Raw genomic sequence first — 17,036 nt, forward strand, 5'->3', positions numbered from 1 at the left:
CGGGGTCGGTTCACCATGACTTCACCCAGGGCCTCCAGCACTTCCCGCTTGTAGTCCTCAAAGTCGCCATCAATCTGGCTGACGCTTTGCTCCTCTACCACCCACAGCTGGCAGTTAGTTTCTGTGATGAGTCGGGCATCATGGCTGACGACAATCACCGCTTTGAAGAAAAGGAATAATCAGAATACACATGAAGGATGCTCTGGCTTAATGACACCACAGCTCAGAACCCAAAAAAATGGAGGTGAGGGAACGCCCTGAGCTGACTTACCACCCTTATATTCATTGATGGCCTCTCCTAGAGCGTCAATAGACTCTATATCCAAGTTATTGGTAGGCTCATCCTGCAGAGGAGGAATTCCATGACTTAGCACTTATAAGTCACGCCTCTCATTATTATTACTCTTGTTCCTGTCTCCTCCTCCCACAGTCCAGCAAGCTCACTCACCAAGATAAGAACATCAGGCTCCCGACAGGCCAGTTCTGCAAACACAACTCGGGCTTTCTGCCCACCTGTAGCACAGGAGAAGAAGGTCTATGACACTTTCTACAACCTCCTGTCTCTAAATCTCAAATGTGATTGTGTCCCGATCCCCCTTGCTTTCTGCCTCTAGTTTGTCATTAAGAATAAGGAGATTGTCCCTGTCACCCCCTTCAGTGGTACCAGAGAGTTTGCAGATTTGGATGGTGTGGGCGTGACTCTCCAAACCGAAGCGGCCCAGGCACTTCCGGGCATCCTGATAGGGCAGGTTGAAGCCTCGTTGCAGGTACTCGGTGGGTGTCTCCTCCATGCGCAGCTGCTCCGCATACTGCTGGTTGAAGAAGCCAATTTTCTGACCAAGAGGACAAGGGGGGGGTGTCAGTGAAAAAGCATACTTCCTTTATCAGGTTTTCATTTTATAACTTTTTTTTTATTATTTGTGTGTGTGCGTGTACCGTCAAATCAGATCTGACTGGTACAGGAAGAGATTGTCCCTCCTTCCCCAGCAGAGCATCTGGTGGATTTGAACCATGTGCCTCTGGGATTGCAGTGCAGCTTCTTGCCACTAGGTCACCAGAGCTCCCCACATTTTATAACTTTTAAAGCCAGCTTACCAGCCGGTGGTTCTTTCTCATTTCTCCATGAGTCTACAAGGAAAAAGCAAGTGGTAAGAAGGAGCAGGGAACAGAAATACAGCTCTATATTCCAAATCCCAAAAGGGCGTGGGAGAAATAAATACAGGAAAGGGATAATGGAAGTTCACTCTAGCACAGAAAGGACTACTAAGGAAATGAGAAGACTGAGGGGACACTGAGCTAAGAGGAAAACAAACGGAGACAAGGACATAATCAGAACCAGAACATTCACGTCCCAAAAAGGGAAATCGTGAGTACACAGTTGAAGGATTCTGCCTCAGATGGGGCAAGAGAGTGTGGGGGCAGGGCTAGGGTATATAATCCCATCTTTCTATAAATCTGCTATCTAGAAGCAGGAGGAAATTAGCCCTCTCTACACTCTCTTGGAGGGAACAGAACCTACAATCTTTCTCAAGTACCACATAGGAAGACTACAGAAGTGCTGAAAGCAATTAGAAGGACTATATCCTAAGGAAAACTGGTTCTAACTCATAAAGATGTTCCTCCCATTGCTGCTGAGCTGGAACCAACTCACAACTGCAGGTTTTCAGGGGCTCTGAATTGCCTGAGAGGAGACTATCGTTATCCCAAGTAGTCACTGGTGGACTTGAACTGGCAGTGAGATGCCACCTTTGGGTCAGCAGTACAACTCCCTATGGACTACATCTAGACAAGACATGCAAATCCAGGACAGTACAGGTATGTTGTTGTCAGATGCTGCTGAGTCAACACCTCATTCTACTATGCCTCACAAATTCTACATTTTTTTTTTAAATTTCTAATATGGAATGCTTCACGAATTTGCGTGTCATCCTTGCGCAGGGGCCATGCTAATCTTCTCTGTATCGTTCCAATTTTAGTATATGTGCTGCCGAAGCAAGCACAAATTCTACATTTTTAAAAAACTCCAACAAATTGAAGGTTTCTGGCAAACCTGTGTCAAGCAAGCCTATCAGCACCATTTTTTTCCTAAAAGTATGTGCTCATTTTATGTCTCTACACATTTTGTTAGATTCCTGACATGTTTCAAACTTTTCCTAATGTGATTACACAATTAACAGATTATAGAGTTAACACAACTTCTATATGCACTTGGAAGTCAAAAGAAATCATGTGATTGCTTTGCTGCTTTATTAACTTGTCTGCAGTAGGGTGTGGAACCAGACCCATAATATCCAGAGTATGCTTACATCATTTTTACAGTGAAAAATCAGAAATAATCTAAATGACTGATAGTTAATAGGCTACAGTACATCTATCTATCTATCTATCTATCTATCTATCTATCTATCTATCTATCTATCTATCTATCTATCTAAAACAGACATATACACAGACAATTAGTTATCTGATGTATATTATCTGGAAGAAGCAGGTTAAAAAACCGCTCCTACCCCTCCCCCCTAGTAAACCTGAAAGCAACACCCTCAAAGCCCTTCTATTTGTAACTCACAAGTTTGTTCTCTCTAGGTTTGCTCCCTTTCCTATTGTTGTTGTTGTTGTTATGTGCTATCGAGTCGCTTGCGACTCATAGCGACCCTATGTACAACAGCCCTAAACTCCGCTCTGTCCTGTGCCAATCGCACTGTCTCTGACACTCCCATCCCAATTATCCCAGTCACTGAATCAATCCACCTCATAGAGGACCTTCCTCTCCTGCGCTGTCCCTCCACCTTAACACTGAGTTTTACTCCAGAACTGATCCTGAACCCAGTGCCAGTGACAAAAAGGAAATACAACTGACAGCTAAGGAAGCAAAGGAGGATGGAGCCTCTGGGTTCAACCAGCCATCCCCACTGGACCCACCTGGGAAAACACGTTGCAGTCCAGAGGGGAGCAAATGACAGGAAAATATCTTCTAACAGAGCAAGAAGGCAAGCAGCTGTAACCCAAGACCACCAGTAAGGTGATAAAGCGTCCTCCCTTCCCCCCTTTACATCTACGCCCCTGTTCAGCATGAAGAAGCCAGAGAGTCGGCATCCAATTCCCAAATCAATAAGACAGTTGGTTTAATTACCATTGGAAAATGCTTGTCATTCCTCTGTAGCATCTGGTCCCCACTGGACCCTCATCATTTCCTTCACCTGCTCCCCCCACCGACTAAACTGTGCAGCTCTGCAGCTGCATCCTGGCCCATCCTCACCCTTCTGGCCCCAACCCTCACCTTCTTGTACCCCCAATATGTTTTTCCCAATTAAAAAAAAAGAGCTCATATCACAGGAAAAAACAAACAAACAAACAAACAAAAAACCACTCTGTTTCTAAAACATTTCATGTCTCTTTACAAAAGGGGGGGAGAAAAACTATTCACCAAAGTATTAATGTTTAGATTTTTCCTAGTTTACGCCATTTCTAATTGTACAAGGAAGATTATCACTTACATAATTAATATGAGTATGACAGGTGTGTCCAAGAAGTCTACCCCAATTGTCCTAGTTCTCCTCCCTGAAAAGATCTATTTTCTACACTGGGTCTCTGGTGAACAGCTGTATTCTTGTAGCTGTCAAACTTACCGGTGTCAACTTGCCTGTCAGCAGCAAAAGCAGGGTACTCTTCCCCACACCATTAGGGCCCACGATGCAGACTATGAGAAGGAAGAGGACGGTCAAAGATATCCCCAGTTCATTTTCCCTGTAGCTCCTGCCCCACATCTCTGGGCCAAACACCCTCAACTTACTCCTTGAATCCATGTCAATGCCAAAGTCCAGGTTCTTAAAGAGTGGCTTCTGTCCGTCATAGCCAAATGTCACACCTGAGAGGCCAGAGGGAAAAAAAACCCAATTTACATCCTACTCAGAGCCATCCCAAAAGTCTCCCTAAATGTCTAGCGCTTAGTGGGGACTGAGAAGCACTAATGTGTCAAGTGATACCTGGGCATCTGTATCCACTCACCATGCAAGCCCAGCACAGGGGGGCTGAGGGGTGGGGGGTCTGGGAAGGTGAAGCGCACAGTGTACTCCTTGGGGCGCTTCAGGAGCTCAGGGGCCTCCTGGGACTCTTCATCCTGGTTTTTCCGTCGGCACTTCTGCTGCTTTCGAGTCAGGGCTTCCTTTGTTTGCTTTTCCTGGAAAAGACGAGTAAGAAAAGAAAACCGGACCCTTCACGGCTATCCTTGACATGCAGGCTGGTACCTAGAGTCCCCACACTCATTCTCAAGGGAAGAGAGGCAACCCAACACCAGGTGCTTACTGCCTGTTTGGTGGACTTGCCACCCGCCTTCAGCTCCTTCAGCTTCTTCTCCTGTTTCTCATACTGCTTTAGCAGTTCCTTCTGCTTCTGCTGGTACATCTTCTTGAAGGTCACTGGGGACAAAAGGCAGGAAGAATTAGTAGTTGCTCCTCTGCTGGGCAGAGGACTAGTAAGGGATGAGGACTAGTAAGAATAGGGGTGGGGATCATCATCATAAATTCTGAAAAAGCTAGCTTATTACTATACCCCGAAGGGCTTCCTTCCCAGGAGCACCTTCCACCTGCTAGTGATCCTACTTACTGTAATTGCCTCTATAGTAGTGGAGTCTCTGGGCATCAAGATGGATAATATCTGTGCAAACATCATCCAAGAAGCCTTGGTCATGGGAGACGATCAGTAATGTCTTCCTCCAGCCCTGGAGGTAGCTGGGTTTAAGAGAAGGGTAAGGAACTGTCACAATGATCATATTACAGAGAAGTCAGGGGGAGCAGACAGACAAAGAGGGCAGGGAGTGAACTGTGGGTCAGAGCTGTGAAGGACACAGAAAAAACCACTTAGAGGAACTGAGGTAGGGGAAGGGCAAGGAACTGCAGAATGGAGATCAATGATATAGGAAAGACTATGATTAAGGGTAACTCACTTATTGAGCCAGATGACAGCATTGAGGTCCAGGTGGTTAGTGGGCTCATCCAGCATCAGCAGTGTGGGCTCCATGAACAGTGCCCTAGAGTGTGAGGCAGAATGGTCAGAGGGGAAGGACAGCCTTGCTCACTATACCTTTAGGAGTATCTGGTAGGGAAAGCCTAAGATAATGTACAATCTCCCAAGTTGTTCTCAGTGGAATTCCTGGGCAGATATAGATGGCAAGCTGTAACAAGGTGGGACAAGAAATAGAGGAAGATTCTGAGTTCTTATCATTCAGCTAGAAAGGAGAGTGAAACTGGTCTCAAGTCTCTCTCATGGTTTTAGAACAACAAGACAAGGAGACAGGATGTAGCTTTACAGTTAGGAGGGTAGGTGTTGAGGTGGGTGTCTCACCTGGCCAGAGACACACGCATGCGCCAGCCTCCAGAGAACTTCTGTGTGGGTCGGTTCTGCATTTCAGGATCGAAGCCTAGACCAGCCAGGATACGTCGTGCTTTAGCCTCTGCAGCTGCCGCCCCTGTGACCCTTAACTCCTCATAGACCTGGAGGAGAGAGAAGAAAACTCCTGTCTCAAGGCTCCAGGAACTTCCATCTTTACTGTAGCTGCTGTCCATTGAGCCATCTCCTCTACCTTCTCAAGCCTCTCAGCAGCTGTGTCATCCCCCCGTTCCAGCTGTCCCTGAAGTCGCCGCTCCTCTTCCAGCAGCTTCAATCGTTTGGTGTCAGCTCGAAGCACGGCCTGCACTGCTGGTGTTTCATCCGCTACCACCTCTGAGGGTGGAGAGAGCAGTCAGGATCCCCAAAGGCCTTCTCTCTTTCAGCTCCATTTAAGGTTTGCCTAACCTGACTGAACTCTGGTACTTGCTCCAAATAAAACTGTTCACTCTTTTGGCAGCAACTCTTTCCCAATGCCCCAGTCTTCTTTGTCCTCTTCAACATCATAATCTCCATTTTGTCTCATCTCTCTTGGCTCTTTCCCCTCAAATGTCCTTTTTCCAAGTCACCTGAGCTTCACCTCCCACCAAATCCCATCACCCACCAGCTCACCCTGTTCACACAGCAACACGTCGATGTTGGGAGGGATGCTCAGAGCTCGGTTGGCAATGTGCTTGAGGAGTGTGGTCTTGCCCTTGCTGAGGAATGAAAGCTCTTAGGACCAGCCACCTCTGAGGAAACACTGCTTCCCCCTCCAGCTCCCTTCCTGTTTGTACCTCCAACCCCCTCCTCTCCTCACCCATTGGGTCCCACCAGTCCATAGCGGCGGCCAGCAACAATATACAGGTCTGCATTGACGAATAACTCCTTGCCATGGGCTGAGATGCTGAACTTCTCCAGCTGCAGCCGTTAGGGAAAGAGGGAAGGCATAAGCACATAGGCTTTCTTACTTGGGACAGGAGCTGCAGCTTCTCTCTCTAGGGATATCTTCTTAAGAATGGATACCTCAACTCTAATTCCACAGCATCATATCCAGCCCCATCTTAAGCACTGCTTTAACAGGAGTCTCTCAAATCCTAAGCTGGTCCAGGTGTCCCAGCCTACTTTTGTTGCTTGTGTGGATCCCTTTTCTTTCATTGCTTAATTCAACTTCTTTTTGAAGTTGGCAGTTCTAGTGGTCTAGTCCATATAGAATTACACTGCTAAATCCACCAGTAGCTCAGGAGAAAGAGAGACAGGCAATCTCCTCCATTTGCAACCTAGGAGGTCAGCTATTGAGTTGGTTCCCACTCGTAAAGGCCATGAGAGCAGCATTTCTACTCTGTGGAACAGACCTTTCCCCCCCCCCACTCCCTGGACTACTATGACCTTAGCTAGCAAAGCCCCAGTTCTCAGATCTCACCTTGATGTCAGAGGCATTTTCTAACATGGCTTGGCGAGAGGACACCTCTGCTTGAGACACAGAGAAGTCATTTTCTGCTGCATTGGCTGCTTTTAATGAAGCTACCTGGCGTTCATAGTCCATCTGATAGGAGAAAGAAAAATGTAACTTCAAAACCACTGTCTGCCAGATTCCTATCTCCATGACAGAGTCCAATGGCATCACTGAGATACAGTTCATCAAACAGTTCTTTTCTTATCCCTATTACTTTACTTGAAGTAGCCTCCAAAACTTTCCCTCCTCCCTGCCCATGTTTCCTAGTTGAAAAATAAAATCTCCATACCTTTCTCTACTCAGAAGCCAAGGTCTTACCTGTTTCTTCAGTTTTTTCTTCTCTTTTTTGCTAAGCTGAGCATAAGGATCATCTGCCTTAGGTTCTCCCTTGTCTTCCTCATCTTCCATCTCTTCCTCCAAATTCTAGAACCAGAGATTGACAGAAAACTAGAGCCCCCCTTCTGGAACTCCCTGGCCTCAGTAAGCTCTCGCCTTGTATATTGTTCTACCAGGATGAACTAGCTCTCATATCCAAACCCATCCACCCCTACCTTGCCACATTCCATTCATCATTTGCCACAAGAAATGGTACAAGATAAATGGTATGTTGTTATTCTGTGCTGTCAAGTCAAGTATGACTTACAGCAACCCTGTGAACAAGACCTAAGCCTTGTCTTATCCTGTGACATTCTCATCAACTCTGATACACTTGAGCCCATCTCTGTGTTTTAATCATCTCCTTTGCTAACTTTCCACCTCTCCAAGTATGATGCCCCCCTCTCAGAATAGATTCTCCTAGAAACATGTTCAAAGTATGAGAGAAAAAGCTTTGTCATCTTGCTTCCAAAGGAGCACGCTCACTGCACCCTTTTTTAAGACATTTGTTTTTCTTTTGGTAGTCCATGGGATATTCAGTACTCTTCTCTACCACCACAGCTCAAAGGCATCAATTTTTCTTCCGTCATCCTTATTAACTGTCCAACTCTCAGATGCAAAGCAAGTGATTGAAAAGGCCATGGTTTGAGTCAGGTGCACTTTAGTCTTCAGACTAACATCATTGTTCTTCAGTACCTTAAAGAGACCCCTGACAGCAGACTTTCCCAGTGCAATACGTTTCCTGATCTCCTGACTGCTAATACCAAGGGAGTTGACTGTAGATCCAAGCAAGATGAAATCACCAACAACTTAAGTACAAAACATAACACTGTATATACAAGCTGTTGTTACTGTGTGCTGTCGAGTTGGAAGTGACACATAGCTGACCCTCCAGCAGGTTTTCAGAGGCACTAAATCACCTGGGAGGAGGCTGTCCATTTTTTCTTGCAGAACAACTGGTGGATTCAAACTATGTGCCTTTGGGACTACAGCATATCTTCTTAACACCAAAGCTCCCTGTATATGTAAGTACAAACACCAATACAATGTATCTGAAGTTGGAGCAAACAGAACAAGCTCTTTTTCTCATTAATCAAATGACTTACAGTAACTTAGAAATTAATTAGGCAGATACAATATACACAGCCACTGAAAATACCCAGCACAATTATAAAATGAAAGTTATTAGAATTATAAGGCATGCCTTAGATGGAAAAAAGATGGAAACTGTCAACAACTTGATCTTACTTGGATCCACAATCAATAAATACACTCTGTACCAGCAGGAAGGGGATCAGGAGATGTACTGCACTAGGAAATTTTGTAGTCAGAGACCTCTCCAAATTATTGAGGAACAACGATGTCAGTTTGAGGACTAAAGTGCACCTGATTCAGGAATGGTCTTTTTAGTCACTTGCTATGCATCTGAGAGCTAGAAAATGACTAAAGATGACAGAATAATTAACATCCCAATGATTGCCAAAAGAACAAACAAATGACTTGGAGAAGGTTTAGCTCCAGCTCCTTGGGGACAAAGATGATAAAGTTTTGTCTCATATACAGTGGGCATGTTGCTAGGAGAGATTATTCATTGAAGAAGGACATCATGCTTGGAAAGACGGAAGGATGATGAAGGAGAAGACCCTCAACCAGATGGATTGACACAGTGAGTACTGCACTGGGCTTGAGTGTGTCAGAGATTATGAGGATGGCACAGGATAGGACAAGGTCTGACCTGTTGTTCACAGGGTAGCTCTGAGTCTTATTGACTCGATGACACCTAACAACAGTAAAAAGCACAATTCCCCATATTATGGAGATATGGTAACTTCAGGTGAAAAGCAGTATTCAGTGTCAAACAGACAATGAGTGAATGGCAGAGACAACATCCAGACCACATGAGATTACTTCCAGAGCTCTTTCCTATCTACAGCACAGTTTGCAAACTATGATTCATGGGCCAAGTATAATCTGATGCCCATCCTTATGTAGTCTATATATTAAGAATGTGGTTGGGTTTTTCCCAGGAGCACTGCCCTAATTTAAAGACTTCATTCAGGAAAGGGGACTGGTGCCAGTGTTGGCTGGGAGTCGGACTGCGTCGTCACAGGCATCCTTTTCAAATCTTAGCTCGCTGTTAAAGTCTGAGTTGAAGGAGTTAAAACGCAGACTCAGGGTTTGCTGGTTGAAGTCGTAGAAGGAGGCATGAGTCTACAGGAAGTCGTGTCCCTCTCCTTGTTCTGATAGTAGCTTTTTAGCCCCAAGTGTCTCTGCAAATATAGTGGCTCCAGCACGTGCCCCTCACCTGTCAACAACGGATTCCATCTTTGTTCCCTCACACCTTTCCATCTGGAGGCAGATTTCCCCCCCTTTTTCCTTTAAATACTTTACCACAAAAACCAAGGTGAAACAGCCAATTTATAAAATACCACATGTAATGAGAACTATTTTTTGCTTTTCAGCTGAAATAATAAATACCTCCGCACAAACTAAGAAAAAAAAAGAATGTGGTTGGGTTTTTCTTTACATTTCTCAAAGGATTGTAATAAAATAAACAGGCAGAATATATGACAGATATATGTGTCCAACAGAGGCAAAACATATTAATTATCAGGCCCCTCTCAGGGAAGGGAGAACGAGAGGGGAAAAAAAAAAGGCAACAATTCCTGCTCTAGATAACACCCACACTCCCAGATCTGGTGCGCTCATTAAATGCCACATCTTACTCCCTCTTCTCATTTCTCCTTCAAAACCAAAACACTTACCTTTTCTGCTTTCTTGCCTTTCTCCTTCCCCTGTTTGGGTGGTTCCTTCTCTTTCACAATTTCTTCTTCTTCATCCTCCTCTCCACTGTCCAGAGCAGCAAATTTATTTTGAGGCTACCAGAGACAAGACAGGAGTTCTGATGAGATGCTGGAATTCGTAAGAGTCAACACTTCATCTTGCCAATTAATTGCTCCCTCACCTTGGCCTTCCCCTTTGGCTTTTCTTCCTTTCCCTTTTTGCCTTTGAGCCCAGGCTGTTTTTCCTCAGATACTGCCTGAAGGGAAACACACAGAAAATTTGTTAACCTCTTGTTTAACAAGCACCTGTAGGGGATCAGTGTATTATGTTCAAATTAACACTACTGGACAGCGATGGGGGGAAAGGAAACCAAAAAAAATTCTAGCCTCCAGGATAACATATAATGAAGAGGTAACTATAAGCAAAGCCAGAGACTGTAAGTCAACCAAGAGAGCATTATGGGCAGGACAGTACTAGTCGTTAAAGGTTTTTCTGAGACAGGCTCAGGAGACAGAGGAAAACAGAGGCATAAAGACCAAAAGCAGAGACACAGTCAAACCGATGTCAAGGTATGGCCAGGATAATCTGAGACATAAGTGGAAGAAACCAAATCAGGGGAGCAGAAGGATCCAAGTGAAAGAGCAAAGATTCAAAGCCTCTGTTTTACATTTTTAGTTGAAAGGCAATAGAGTCACTGCTGATTACTAAGCAATGAAAAAAGCATTTAAACAGGAAAAATAACCACCGAATTTTCATACCAAAGTCAGAAGCCATTAAATGGAATGAAGTGTCTGGCAAACCCAAAAGTGGTACCTTATTGATCCGATTCTTTTCCGGCTTGGCAGGCTTGGGAGGACGTTTTTCTTCCTCCTCCTCCTCTTCCTCACTCTGATCCTGAATCAAGGCTGCAAAAGCATTACCACTCTGGAGAATGGAAGAGCAGGAGTGGTCAGTGGGGTCCAGATTGTACCCCTGGGGTCTGTTTACCACACAGATGCCTTACCTTGCTTTTCTTCCCTCCTCGGGGTACTGGAGCAGGTACTGAAAAGACAGAGAAGAAAATGAGATAGAAAAGGGAATTACAATGCCTGTCTCTTTTACTAGTCCAACACACAGACCCAAGATACTTTATTCTTCGTGACAAACAGATTCCAGGTGCCTAATTCTCTCAGGTCAACTCACCCTCATCCTCCTCATCACTCGCTGGAACTGAGAGTTTTTTAAGACGTTCCATGAGTTCTTTCTCTTCTCCATCATCGTCCACATCCTTTTTCCGCCTGCCTTTCCGAGTGTCTCGCTTCTTTTTTTGCTGCTGAAAGAAAAAGAATAAGATAATTAAGACCAGCCCTTTATTTCTGCTTGACAATGTGTTATCAACAAAGTAAGCAAATGTACGTTGGGTAGGGGCCAGTGGGCTCAAGATGCAGCCCAGAATTGGTAGATTCCATTACACTTGTACCTGTTGTTGTTGCTGTTGTTGCTGCTGCTGCTCGTTCTCCTTGAGTGCTTTCTCTTCTTCCTCAGCTTGTTTATCTTCTACTGCCAGCTCTTCAAAGAACTATAAAGGGAGTCAAAGTACACAGAGACGTGATTCAGAGATTAACTGAGCCCTCTTCTGCCATACATGCTGACCAACCCTCCACCCGTGCTGCCCTTGTCTATTCTAACAAAATCTCTTCTCCCTCAGGCCTCCCACTTCATTTCCAGAGCCATCTGTTTTATTCAGAAGCACTCATATTCATTTCTTACAGCCCAAATTTCCTCACCGTCTTTTTGGTCTTCTTGTCCTTCTTCCCTTTCTTCACCACTTTTTCTAAAAGGTTAAGCAAATGTTATGAAGAACAGTTAACTACAAATGCAAAACCAGCCTGATTTCCTGCAAAGCACTCAGTGGCCTCCACAATATTTTACTATTTCATTCCTTCAGCTCAACTGTCACTCCTCAGATGCTTGCATTGTTCCACAACTCCTGCAGAAATAACCATTCATACCTTCATCCACTCATCAAATACTTATTTACTAACCAGCTACCACATATGGCACTGTGTTAGTACTGGGATACAGCAGTGAATAAAATGACTATGGTTTTGTTTGGAGCTAACAGACTTTAAGGAAAGATTTTCAAACTTGTAATTATAAATGAGCTGAATGCTCCCAAAGGGAAGGTAAAGCTTGTGAGGGGCTGGGGGCGGGGTGGTGGTGGTCGTGGTAGTGTGTGTCAGTGTGGATCTCAACTCAGGTGTCAGTACTATCTGAAGAAATTATATTTAAGCTAGCCCTTAAAGTATGATATATATAAGCCATTAGCCAAGGCAAGGTGGATTCCAATGCTGCAGAGACAGGGAAAATCCTAAACATAAGCCTACTGTGAGAATATATACTCACCGAGAAAAAGAAAAAATGTTCTAAATGTATAAAGCTTAGAAACTGAGGAGACTGGGTTAGGGTGAAGATGGAATGGAGGGCTTTCTAAAGTAGATTAAAGAATGGGGAATTCATTTGACATAGTCATTTCTACACCTAAATTCACTATAGTATCACAGTGCAACAAGGATGTGGGGCAACAGGTATAGAGAGAAATTCCTGACAGAAATCAAAGAAACAGATAAAGGAAGACTGGTCTAAGACAGTGGTAGAGGGAAAGAAAAATGGCAGACTTCACAGGGTGGAGACAGAGATGGGAAGGTGGAAGAGATATGATGATTCAACTAAAAAATGATTTTTTTTCTTTTTTTTATTTTATTATTTTTGTGTGCGTGTACCGTCAAATCAGATCTGACTGGTACAGGAGGAGATTGTCCCTCCTTCACCCGGCAGAGCATCTGGTGGATTCGAACCGTGTGCCTCTGGGATTGTAGTTGCAGCTCCTTGCCACTAGGCCACCAGAGCTCCCCTTAAAAAATGATTTCTATGTTTCCAGTTGACAAAAACTATGTAATGGAGTAGTATCATTTGCTCAGCATACAGACTGAAAGGGTATACTGGACATATAACCCTGATGTATTCTTTACAGATTTTAAACCATGTATTATTTGCTTGACCACAAATAACTACTTTGTGGTGCATACACAGGTTCCACATGAGCACAATTAAATATTCAGATCTATATGAAGAAAGTTGCATAGGACTAAAGGAATACTCATCAACAAACTGTGATATGAAGGTTACATAATCTTGCTTGCTAAAAGAGGACTTGAATCAGTTACTGAAGATCAAACATTGTAATCTTCAATATAGATCCTATGTCAACACCAAGAAAACAAAAAAATTTCAAAATTGGACCAAAGAGCAACATCATGATAAAAAGAGAAAAGATTTCATTTTACTCAGATTCAAAATAAGCACCCATGGAACAACAGTCAAGAAATCAAAAGGGTTTGAGTGTTGTTATGTGCCGTCAAGTCGCTTGCGTCTCATAGCCCTATGTACAAGAGCCCTAAATCCTGCTCTAACCTGTGCCAACCTCACTGTTTCTGACACACCTACTCCCATTACTCCAATCACTGAATCGTTACATCTCACCAAGGGTCTTCCTCTCTTGCACAGTCCCTCCCCTCTCTAACGACTGATCCCCTCTTGCAACATGCCAGAAGTATGTCAGATGAAGCTTCAGAATCCTTGCCTCCAAGGAGCAGCCTGGTTTTACCCTCTCCAGGACAAGCCTGTTTGTTCTCTTAGCAGTTCATGCTGTATTCAACACTCTCCTCCAGCACCACAGCTCAAAGGCATCAATTCTCTATCATCCCTAGTCACTATCCAGTTCTCTAATGCATAGCACACAATTGCAAAGCCTACGGACCGGATCAGGCACACCTTAGTCTCCAGCTTGACATCGTTGCTCTTCGGTACTGTGGAGAGGTCTTTGAGAGCTGACTTTCCCAATGCAATTCATCTCTTGATTTCCTGGCTTCTGGTACCAAGAGTGTTGACTGTGGAACCAAGAAAATTAAAATTGTTAACTATCTCACTCTCTTCACCATCCATAATAATGCTGCCAATTGGGACAGTGGTGAGAATCTTGTTTTCTTGATGGTGAGCTTCAATCCATTTTGAAGGCTGCAGTCCTTGACCTGCAGCAAGTGCCTCATGTCCTCCTCTGTTTCAGCAAACAGGGTCATGTCATCTGCATAATGCAAGTTGTTGATCAATCGTCCACCATTCCTGATGCCACATTCATCCTCATAAAGCCCAGAGTCCTGGATGATCTGTTCCGCATACACATTGAAAAGGTATAGAGACAGAATACGTCTCTGGTGGACACCCTTCCTAATTTTGAGCAATGCTGTGGCTCCCTGCTCTGTTCTGACGACTGCCTCTTGGTGCAAGTATAGGTTTCGCATAAGCACAATCAAATGTTCTGGGATTCCCATTCTTCTCGGAGTCAGCCGTGCCTTGTTGTGATCCACATGGTCAAAAGCCTTTGTATAGTCAATGAAGCACAGATAGACATTCCTCTGGTACTCTGTTTTCTGCCAAGATCCATCTAACATTAGCTATATAATATCTCTAGTACCATGGCCTCTGCTCAACCTAGCCTGCACATCTGGCAGTTCTCTGCAATAAAAAAGAGGAAGACCCTCAAGGAAATGGACTGACATAACAGTCAGTGCAACAATATGGGAATAGGTACACCAGAGATTATGAGGTTTGGGAAAGTTTTGTCCTGTTGTACACAGGGTAACTATTAGTGGGAGCCAACTCGATGGTACCTAACAGCAATACCATTTACTGAAATAGGAAATAGTGAAAGAGGAGATCCCTGAGCACTATCTCTGAACTGCCTCTGCCCTCTATTCCCCACAGAGGGAGAAAAATGTGCCTAAGTCCGTTGAGAAATGTTGTGCTACTTACTACCTGCAAGCCAAGTAGAGCTGTCTGGTAAATAAATGAACATCTGGGACTTTGTTCCTCCTCCTCTATTCATACATTACATACAGCAGATATCACACTGAGTTATGGTCAACTGTGTGCCAATCTTTCAACAAGAGTACAACCTGAGAGACTGTTTAGACCACTGTTTTGATAGGCAATTACAATGCAAGTCAATTAAAGTTTACTAACTGAACAAATTTTAATCCTTTTTATGCTTCCATTTCTATTTTCCTGAAGGTATTTTCCTTTCCTCCACCCTAATCAGATAGGGAGGCAACTGAAGTCTCATGGTTTCTCTTCATGCACAGAACTACATACCCACAATCATCTTCCTCTTCAAACACTCTCATCGACGACTACCCATACCAACCAAAAACATTCCTATAACCATTAAACTTTTTTTCAGTAAGAAAAAATGATGATAAATTCTTACTGCCTACCATTTTAATTATAATCTTCTCAGAACAGAATTTTATGTATTACATAGTGCATTGTTTCTGTGATGCTACACTGTAAGACTGATGTGTCAAATTCTAATGGTTACTCATGGTGGACAGTGTTTGGTGGAGCTTCCCGACTAAAACAAGCTTTGAAGCAGGAGTGGCATCCACTTCTGAAATGACTTTCTTTTGGAAACTCTTCTGGTCTTCCATTCATAGGGTCACTATGAGTCATCTACGACTCAAAGGCACCTAACAACAAAAACAACATGGTAATCTTTATTCAGGAAGTTTTATTATGCATCTTGGAGAGGGACATCATGCTTGGGAGGGTGGAGGGACGGAGCAAGAGGGGAAGACCCTCTATGAGGTGGATTGATTCAGTGATTCAGGTAATTGGGATGGGTGTGTCAGAGGCAGTGTGATTGGCACAGGACAGAGCAGGGGTTAGGGCTGTTGTACATAGGGTTGCTATGAGTCACAAGTGACTCGATGGCACATAACAACAACAACAACAACAATATTTCAAACACTGGAAGTAATGATGGACAAGCTCCATAATTTAGGGCTTCATTGACTAAATGAGCTCTCTCTTATCTTTTCTACAATATCTCTCAGTTTCTTCCCCCACATCTACCTTCTGGATAAACTGGATACTCTCTGCTCCCAAGTATGCATATGTCTGTTATTGCTTAATCTGTGTTCTCTATCCAGAACATCTTTAAAAATCTAATCTTGGTGTTACAAGACAAATGAGAAGGGTTCAAAGATCTATAAGAGACAGATAATGAACGGGTTTATATGCTATTTCAAGGAGTTTAATCCTAAAGACATTAAAAGCCAAGACTCACTGAAATACCTGAGTGGCACAGCCAGTTCACCTGGACAAATCTGAGTGACTCATCTCAGACACTATTTTCTCTCTAACATCTAATCAAAACCAGCTGAATCCAGTCAACTGTGACTCATGGTAAATTTCTGTAGTCAGAGTACTACGCTCTATGTAGTTCTCAATGACTGCCATCTCAGAAGTAGATGTTCAGATCTTTATTAAGAGGTGTCTCCAGATGGACTTAAACCCCAAACTTTTCTGTTTGCAACACTTCGGACACTTTAATCCTAAACCAAAGAAATAAACTGCTATCAAGTCAATTCCAATACACAAGACCCACAGGACCAAGTAGAATTGCCCCTGTAGGATTTCCAAGTCTATAAATCTTTATGGAAGCAGAATGTAACATTCTTCTCTTATAGATTTCTATAGGTTCAAAGTTTAATCACTGAGATACCTCACCACTGGACCAATGGACAACATTATGACAGACAGATAAAGACAGAAATTGTCAACAAGTTTATCTTGCTTGAATCCAGTTAACACCAGTGCTAACAGCAGTCAGAAGATCTGGAGCTATATAACACTGGGAAAGTCCACTGTCAGGGACCTCTCTAAAGTCCTGAAGAACAATGTTGGTCTAAAGAATAACAAGATCCTAATTCAAAGCCACAATCTTTCCAATCAGCTGCCATGCATCTGAGAAATGGACAATGAATAAGGATGACAGGAAAAGTATGGATGTCTTTTTGAGTTGCTATGTTGGAGATGTTAGATGGATCTTAGCTGAAAGCAGAGAATACCAGAAGAATGTCTATCTGTGTTTCGTTGATTATGCAAAGGCATTTGACTGCGTGGATCATAACAAACTGTGGCTGACTCTGAGAAGAATGGGAATCCCAGAACATTTAAT

The 17,036-nt window shown here is 43.6% G+C and overlaps 1 protein-coding gene across 1 annotated transcript in view; it reads right to left on the reverse strand.

The window, feature by feature from the left end:
* Positions 1 to 5: 5 nt before the first annotated feature.
* The window catches only part of ABCF1 (ATP-binding cassette, sub-family F (GCN20), member 1), a gene marked incomplete at its 3' end in the record, with an annotated part of 21,791 nt that continues 4,760 nt past the window's right edge, over positions 6 to 17,036 (reverse strand). The window contains 24 exon segments of the mRNA XM_006903778.1: positions 6 to 160; positions 272 to 344; positions 449 to 513; positions 665 to 833; positions 1,096 to 1,128; positions 3,630 to 3,700; positions 3,794 to 3,868; positions 4,009 to 4,180; positions 4,306 to 4,418; positions 4,606 to 4,730; positions 4,946 to 5,029; positions 5,344 to 5,492; positions 5,582 to 5,721; positions 5,998 to 6,083; positions 6,185 to 6,285; positions 6,788 to 6,910; positions 7,139 to 7,234; positions 9,922 to 10,074; positions 10,161 to 10,235; positions 10,793 to 10,903; positions 10,983 to 11,020; positions 11,162 to 11,288; positions 11,439 to 11,537; positions 11,746 to 11,792. Coding sequence (XP_006903840.1) covers positions 6 to 160; positions 272 to 344; positions 449 to 513; positions 665 to 833; positions 1,096 to 1,128; positions 3,630 to 3,700; positions 3,794 to 3,868; positions 4,009 to 4,180; positions 4,306 to 4,418; positions 4,606 to 4,730; positions 4,946 to 5,029; positions 5,344 to 5,492; positions 5,582 to 5,721; positions 5,998 to 6,083; positions 6,185 to 6,285; positions 6,788 to 6,910; positions 7,139 to 7,234; positions 9,922 to 10,074; positions 10,161 to 10,235; positions 10,793 to 10,903; positions 10,983 to 11,020; positions 11,162 to 11,288; positions 11,439 to 11,537; positions 11,746 to 11,792 — 2,480 coding nt within the window.

This window comes from Elephantulus edwardii, unplaced genomic scaffold (genome assembly GCF_000299155.1).
Source record: "Elephantulus edwardii isolate Elephantulus edwardi_28Jun2011 unplaced genomic scaffold, EleEdw1.0 scaffold00184, whole genome shotgun sequence".
NCBI lineage: Eukaryota > Metazoa > Chordata > Mammalia > Macroscelidea > Macroscelididae > Elephantulus > Elephantulus edwardii.